General features: G+C 44.7%; 1 protein-coding gene across 1 annotated transcript; it reads right to left on the bottom strand.

Annotated features, from left to right (window-relative positions):
* Window positions 1-618: 618 nt before the first annotated feature.
* On the bottom strand, window positions 619-2,888 carry LOC103705126 (probable aspartyl protease At4g16563). The gene has a single exon (XM_008788744.4). The coding sequence runs from the start codon at window positions 2,650-2,652 to the stop codon at window positions 1,117-1,119; it is 1,536 nt and encodes a 511-aa protein (XP_008786966.2). The 5' UTR covers window positions 2,653-2,888; the 3' UTR covers window positions 619-1,116.
* Between the last annotated feature and the right edge of the window lie 5,634 nt (window positions 2,889-8,522).

The following is an 8,522-nucleotide window of genomic DNA, read 5'->3' as shown; positions in this document are numbered from 1 at the left end:
ATAGTACTCCTATATCTAGCTCTGTAATCTAGCACTTTGGATTTCGGATATTTATAGTTTTCTCGCAGTCCAAAAGCAAGAGCAGGTGACAGGAGAGATTGAATGCAAAGCTGGATCCCATCAAATGCAAATTCATTGCATTCCACTCATGGTAAAGATATTTTGGAGCTATCAGTGTAGGTGGACCAGGGCATATTCATTCGGCTACACAGCACAAGGACAGCTCATGAGGTCCCAAATGACTCTATTAGTGTCCAAACGTATAAGCTTAATTATTCGGGTAGTTGTCACGTTGCATCATTGTTGTTCGTTTGAAGATTATGGTTTGGAATCGTCTAAACTCTAACCCAGCTCGATGGACATCTTGATTTAGTACGTTCAAGTGAATTAATGTTCACAATTTGATTGGATAGGATATACGCATGTCAGGCAATTTCTGAGATGTTTTGATTAAGTTTTTTTTTTGATTCAAAAGATGTTAGATTACCAAACTGGTAAAATTTTTATCAATCATACTAAAGAATTTGAGATTGAATCATGCTTCTACTAGGATTTGGAGAGAGATGGCTGTTTTTGGTTTGTAGACTTAAAATTGTGAAAAAAAAAAAGCACACACAATAAGCTGATGATTGTGCCATTTTTTATATATTTTGGAACCCCATAATACACTTTCTCGATCGAGCCCTTCCATCAATTCTCTATAGAAAGATGGGTGATGCAACTATTTTGTAAATTAAAAAAATAATAGAACATTATTTCGGATTGCTTAAAGTTTTAAGTTGAAGCGGATATACTGCACAGCTGTACAATTTATGCTCCCTATGATACCCACTCATGTGCACCTTCCCAGGATGCCCCTGTCCCCGATACCTGAGACCATATCAACACCCTTTACAACATGAACCCTTACGTCCTCCTAATTTACATACAATCCCTCGCTTACAGAGACTTCCGTGGAACGCATGATGTGTGCACCGATACCAAAGCCCACTTGGAGAAGCAGGATAAAAAGACAAACCATCACCCAACGCCGCACGTGCGCACAGGTCCACAGTAGTCAACCCACCCACCCCCACTGCTCTCTCACCCACGCGTGCGACGAACGTGACTTCGGACTCACCCACGTGACAGCGAGTCCCAGAGGGCGGCGCACTGCCGCCGGGCGAACCCCACCCGCTTGCCCTCCAGATCGTAGACCACCTCGAAACCCTGCTGCTGGAAGTTCCCAAGTGTACCCGCGGGTCCACCGTAGTCCTCCTCCTCCTCCTCCTCCTCTCCATCACCGCCGCTCATCACCATCAGACATCCCACCCTTTTCCCTCCGCTCTCGAACCCCATGAAGTAGTTCCTGCGTGGCAGCGCAACGCTCGCGTCCCCCGAGAAGTGGAGAGCCAGCCTGGGAACCCTCCGGCTCGCGTTCCGGTCCGACCCCCAATAGTAGCACGGACCCAGCCCGGTCTCAGACTCCGTCCGGACCGCCCGGTCGAAACCGGCTCGCACCATCTGCCGGTCGAACTCGGCGGTTAGATTGGAGTGGGTTTCGGCCGGGAGCATGGTGAAGGTGGTGCCTGAATCAACCACCATCCCGCCGTTTCCGTTCCAATCGACGGTGGACAAATCGGGCCTGGTCGGGATGCGGGTCGGGCCGACGTAGAGGGCGAGGAGGGCGACGGAGTAGAGGTAGGGGTGCTTGGGGTTGGGAAGGAGGGGGGTGTAGACGAACCGGAAGTCCGGTTCGGATGGACCGGAGGTGGGAAGGGGGCGGCCGAGGATGAGGGGGCTGGGGCGGAGGAGGCGGTCGGGGCGGAAGGAGTGGGAGACGAGACAGTAGGAGAAGCGGGCAGCGAGGGAGGGGGAGAGGGCGGCGAGCTGGGAGGGGAGAGAAAGGGGGCCGGAGCGGCCGAAGCCGGCGACGCCGACCGGCTCGGCGAGGGCGGAGTGGGCGCAGGCGAAGATGAAGTCTGGGTGGCGGAGGGGCCCGGCGGAGAGTGGCCCGTGGCGGAGGCGGGCGACGAGGCTACCGTCGCCGTAGGCGTAGTAGAAGCGGGGGCAGTGGTGGGCAGCACAGGAGGAGGCCGTCTCGATGGCGTCGAGGGGGCAGCCGGCGATGGCGCAGAGGTCCGACGAGGAGGACGACGAGGAGGCGATGGCCGAGTGGGCGGCGGCGCAGGCGGCGGAGCGGCATGACACTAGATGAGAGCCCGCGGGGGGCGGAGGCGGAGTAGACGGGGAGGCGGAGGGGATTTCTTTGCCTTCGCAGAGGATGCACTCGAAGGGGGAGCAGGGGAACCAGACAAGGTCGCTGCCGGTGTCCATGTAGAGCTGGACGGTGGTAGGGGAATCGGGGGGGCCCACGGTGAGGGAGAGGGTGTAGTCGCTGCCAGCGGAGAGGGGGAGGGAGACCTGGCCGCGCTGCTGGCGGCGGCGGCGGCGGCGGTGGTGGCGGGCGGCGGAGCGGATCGAGGAAGTTTTGAGAAGGTGGTGGATGGTGGCATTGGGGGAATCAGAATGGGTAAGAGAGTGCGTGAGATCGAGGAGGATGAGTTGATCGGATTGGGAGGAGGCGTAGAGAGGCTGGAGTTGGAGATAGAACAGGGTGGCGCAGAGTAGAAGGGAGCAGAGCAAGAACAGCGGTGTTAAAGCCTTAGCCATTGGAGTGGTGGTATCGGGTTAGGGGAAGAGAAAGAGAGGAGGTTTAAGAATTTAAGAAGAGTTGATGGGTGTAGTGGGGGAGATATGGGGTGCGTTGTGGGGTAAGGGGGAGGTAAGAAGCTTCCAGCAGTGCGAAGATGGAGTCCAAATGAACCAATGAATGGATTTGAAAAGGGGGCTGTATGTGGATGGCCTCACATCATTTCATTTATTTAAGAGCCTTAAGCTTCTAGTAAGTCATCTTGCATACCGTTGACATGCCTATCTCTATCCGTTTTTTTTTTTATTTTTTGTGGTGATGATGCAACTCTACCATGCTGGGGAGGAAGAGCACGGTTGCATAGGGGGAGTAGCCCCTTCACCAGTCCAACCTTGTGGTCATAAAAGGTGGTAGGGAGCTTTGCTTTGAGTGAAGGGGAAAAGGCCATCAGTTTCGGGGGTAGGACTTAGGATGCTTGGGAGAGTCTCTTCCATGAAAGACGAATTTTGGAGGTCTGATGTATTATTTTAGAGAAAAATTTAGTAAAAATAATTGAGTGAATTCTACATAAAGAATCAGAGATGTTCGACCATCTATTTTTAGAGGATGTCTGGCGGCTACTACAGAAGTGTGACATATTTTATATTGTGTATGTATTTCGGAAGATGAACAGAATTACTAACTGAATCACTTTTTTTGCTATTTATTATTTTGGAAAAAATTTTTAAACTCACTTTATATCTATTTTTCTATTTCTGTGAAGTATTTTATCTCTTAACTAAATAGATATGCAAGACTAATGTAAGCCGCCAGTGTATAATAAAAATAAAAAATAAAAAAAAGAAAGAACGTGGGGCAAAAAAAAAAAAAAAGAAAAAAAAAAAAAGGGGGGGGGAAAGCCATGTCGTAAATAGTAAGGAGCGCAAGCTGTGCTCTTTTAGGCTAACTTGTCAAGCACTGATTGCTTGTCAGGTAGGTGTTCTGAGGCCATGTAAGGTGACGGGAAGGACAATAATGCATCAGGCTCTTTTATTACTCGTTTTCGCTGGAAATGCTTTGGCTCGGCCGATATCTAACATGTCATGATTGATGAGAGAAATGATCGATGGATTCTTTTTCATCCTTGACAATGAAGACTTCAAATGAACGTGAAACTTAAATTTAATACATAACATTAGAAACGTGACAAGGTAGTTTCTTCACCAAATTTCTCAAATTATCTTAAAAAATGAGTTCCTCCAAATATCAAAATATAACAAAATAATTAAATCTTGATCAATATCATATTATCGATCACTTTATTATACTTGATTGATAATTAATTAAATTTTGGACATAAATACTACTGGTAACACCTCTACCCAGTTGCCTATACACTTCAATCAGCACATCATGCCTTTTGTGGAGATGTGGAGATGACTTAGGTGTGGTCCCTGCATGTTTTCTAACCTTCGAAGGCATGAGTTTCTACTGTGGCTTTCTACCGTGATACATGTAAACTTTGAGGGTTATATATCTTCAATCACATTTCGAATGCACTGTATCGAGATGTACATGAATATCAAAGTCCTTGAGGCGTTACACTCAAGCCTGGAATCGAAGCTAAAATATTTTGTTTTTATCAAGACATGAAATGAAACTACAAGGCCCACCTGATGCAGATGTCCATCGTCACAGATAGTGAAAATGGAATAGCAACAAATTGCTTGATAAACTCATCTCCTATCTTGGGGGAGACAAATGACTCGCTTGTGGAAGATATTTAAACAAGAAACGTGCATGGCGTGTTGGCCACGTACCATGACGACGAGGAGCAATTGATGGAGCCCCATTCAAGCGAGAAAAACTGCACGTCAAGTTGTTTTGATTACTTCACATGTTCTTTCTTGAATGATCGACCAGTAATTCTAAGTAGTTTCACAGATCATTCAAGAAAGAACATGTCGAGTAATATGGTTCTCAGGCCTTATTTGATCTCTAGGTTAGGTGGGCTATATATGGCGAGGGGAATGAAGATGGACCACAATTATATTGGATGATATCTAGAAGTTAAGATAAAAACTTATCTGATCACTTAGTAGAATCCAAGCTTGTGGTCATATAATGCATCAATTCAACAGCCAAAGTTGCATGCGTCTCAAGCAATTTCATTGTCAATGGTGCGAGTATTCTGACTGTCGCACAACAGTTCACTGTACAATTGCCTCAGGGGTGCTCCTCACATTTCACATCAGATGACTAGTTTCCTGTGACTTAGGGCGACGGACAACTACCTTATCAAAAGTACTAGAGGTTGAACTATTCTTGTGTTTTAGTACTTCAAGGTGATGGCCCAATTGACCAGCACCAATTAGTGGAGTCCACAACGAGAGCAGCTACTTGATCACCTGAGAATGTTAGGCCCTTCGGGTGAATCGGCCGGGGCCCCATGCCCAAGTTCTTTCATCCCAACGGCGTGAACCACTCTCCGAAGAACTAATCTTTCGCTTCCCGTCCGGCCGTTCAAAGGGCGGAGGACCCACGCCGTACCCCTAAATAGATAACTAGTCCCATCGCGGGAAGCTAATCATCACAAGAATCAAATGAGACTCGTCCTCTCGAATAAATAACTAGTACTCATTTTAGGGACCATGCCTTTCGTCCATGGTTTTTGGCCTCCACCTTTCAAATCGCCCACTCCATTGCCTATTTCCTTCTCTCGTTCAGTGAACCAAACTGTTCCCGCTAAATTCAGAACCCAGGTCGGAGCTGCTGTACGGCTTGCTTTAAAATTGGCCAGAGTCGAATTGGATAGGTTCAGTTGTCCCGTGAGAAACTGCAAAAAAAATTCGCTTGCTAAAAACTTACCGGGGAGTCTCTTGGATGGCTAAATCAGAATAATAAAATAGCAGCATAGAAAAAAAAAAAAAAAAACCCTCCAAATGAACTTATCTGATGACTATCGAGCACTACTTATATAGGATAGTATACTAATTCGTTATTTAATTTATTTATATATTTTAATTGCAAAATAACAATTAACCATATATTTACGATATAAACAGTATGTGATGGTAATTATGCCAATTATGTATTGAGCGTACTGCTCATCAATTTTTATCTTCACCTCGGCTAATACTGGAACTAAGAATATCGGTCTAATCTAAAGTAAAAATGTCTCATATTTTTTTTCACCACAAATCACAAATTATGATATACATTGGAGAGAAGGTTAGCCCCATGCCACACCTCGAAACAAAAGGGATGCGAGTAAAATAGAAGGGTCCCCTCACCTAAAACAAGGCAAAAGAGTCCGTACGCTCTGGTCGGTGCATTACGAGCCACCACCAAGAGATGGAGCACCGCCACCCTCTTTCCTTCGCTATGAAACTGAAGGTTCCAACCATTGGACGGCGGTGGGGAAGGTGGACGGCCCCACGGTGGTCGTCGCACCCCGGTCCACGGGCCGGAAGGTAAACCAACTCCGCTCCAGAAAAGGGTGCACTGCGGATGCGGAGTACGAAATGGGGTCCACTGAACCGGGTCCACGGCCTATATCCTAGCTCCGAGATCCGACATTTCTTTTGGCCTGAGACCCAGATAAAGACAGCCGCTACTGTGCAAATATTTTTCGAAATTTTAAATTCATTTTGACAGCTGTCGTGTGGGGCCCAGGACAGAGGAACAGCTGCACGGGTGGCTGAGAGTTATCTCCATGACGTCGTGGGCAGCGTTCCAAGGCCAGTTGGCGAGCTTTTTTTTGTTTGTTTTTTTTTCCATCCACGTCACAGAAGCGAATCCGGCGAGGGTTCGAGATTTCCGACAGCTCGGCATGAACTCCAAGCCGGTTTCTTTTGAATGCCGAAATCCAATTGGACCTGCGTCCCTGCATCTTTTGTCGTGTAATAGATACCAGGGAGCAATCTCACCTAGGCTTAAAATTTTATAACATTTATAAAGCAAGCCAGTACAACCAGCATACCATGAAATTAGAGGTTAGATTAGATCTTATATCCATAAATATTTAAGATTAGTTTTGGAGCGGACAGGTTCGAATCCCATAAATTTTAATATATTTTTTTAATAGAATTTGAGCCACCCTACTCAAAGGCTCAAAGCTAATTTTGTATATTTATGAACATAGATATGATCTAATTTATATTGTTGGTTGAACTGGTTTAACTTATAAATTTTATAAATTTTTGAGCCCAACCATTCAAACAAATTTTTAAATTTGAATTATTGCTTATCCAATGTTCATGCGGGCCAACACCTTGTTTTCTCCTTGCTCGCTGGTTAGAAGCAACAGTACAAATTAACTACTAATCATAGAGATATCCAGTAATATAGATGATTAACACTAAAGTTCTGGTATAAAAAAAAGAAAAGAAAGAGAAACCAAGAACGAAAAGCGTTGCCAATAAAGCTCATCTTTGTCATCATGGCTATCATAACAAAGAAGTTAGGATATTATAAGGTGGTGGCATGCCTACCTTGAGGGTTCTACTTTCTTCCATCCAATTCCCTAGGTTCAGCTAAATTTTGTCTAGCCAATTGCAAAACCGAGCTTGACATTTATCCATTTTGCTTGTGTCAAAACAAAAATAAGTAAGTAAATAAATATATAAATAATATTGTTTTGATTCATATTTATAAATAATTATTTTTTAATATATTTATTTATTTCAGATATAAGGAAAGATATCCATAAGTTAACAGCTAGAATACACATATACGTACCCTGCAACTTCCTTGCTAAACTGAGCAGCTGGTTTGAGAGTTAACAAGCAAGTTGCAGCCTTAAAAACAACTGGTTCCGAGGATGCGACCTACCTGATTCTAATTGTCCCAAGGAACGTCCCAAAAACACCTGAGACTCAATGTGCGTTGCAGACACAATCCACAAGAGGTCTCGGAGCTGCCACATCCTCAGTGATCGAGATGAATCTGCCCTGCCAACTGATGCCCAATGTACATTGGTTAAGATGTCTTTCCTTCTCATATAAGAATCAAGATATGTTCATCTGCCTTCCATCTTGTACACATCAACATGGTACAGTCTTATCAGTTACCGGAAGCATGATATAACCTCATAGTCTTTCGCTCTCTCTTTTCCCTGAGAGGCTGAGAGGGCAACCAATCGACTCTCCTAATCTTGGGATATCTGCTTTGCATTTCTACTAACATAAATGTATGACTATCTTATTTTTATTTGCAATCTTGAGCAAAACATGGTCACCAATCAACCAGTCCTTTTTTTCTCAACAAAAATCAATATATTAACTGACAAATAGTGAGTTTCCAAGCTCGACTCTATTAAGGACACGGAGGAGACCATACTTAAATTACTGCAAGCAAATCTTCAAGTTCACCCATAGGAACCAGACTCAGCTATCGAATTAAGTATGACATTCTAAGGACACCTTAAAAGAACAGCTGCATGGGGAAATGATGCAATAAAAAAATTCCCTCTTTTTCCCCCTCTATCCCAGGAGTCGTTCATTATTGTCAAAGAAGTAGAGCACGAGGCAAGCATATAACAAAAGCTCGACCAATCCACAACTCACAGCTTAATAAACACAGCATCTTTTAAACCCTTTTAAGACTTTAATATCCAAGAGATTGACCATAGAACACCTTTTGGCGTGTTCTAATTATTTACCACCTCTCAGCTACATGCATAAATTTCTGCTGGATGCTGCAATCACATAGCCCAAACCTATCCTGCATGATAATTTCGTGTAGTTCAGGACACGACCACCACAGATCCAGAGTCTCTCTTTTCCTTGTGTGGAACTCGAAATCTGCATCCTCGAAAGCCTACTCTCTTGCCAAAGATTCATGCATTGCATTATATTTCTTGTAAGAGCAAATAAGACTGCTACAAATTTGTCCCAGAGGAGTTTCATGT

The sequence above is a fragment of the Phoenix dactylifera genome, chromosome 2 (assembly GCF_009389715.1).
Source record: "Phoenix dactylifera cultivar Barhee BC4 chromosome 2, palm_55x_up_171113_PBpolish2nd_filt_p, whole genome shotgun sequence".
In the NCBI taxonomy this organism is placed as follows: Eukaryota; Viridiplantae; Streptophyta; class Magnoliopsida; order Arecales; family Arecaceae; genus Phoenix; species Phoenix dactylifera.
This window is presented reverse-complemented; position numbering and strand designations above follow the sequence as displayed.

Excerpts from the sequence above, each read along its gene's own strand:
- LOC103705126 (XM_008788744.4), bottom strand. The coding sequence starts at position 2,652 with ATGGCTAAGGCTTTAACACCGCTGTTCTTGCTCTGCTCCCTTCTACTC.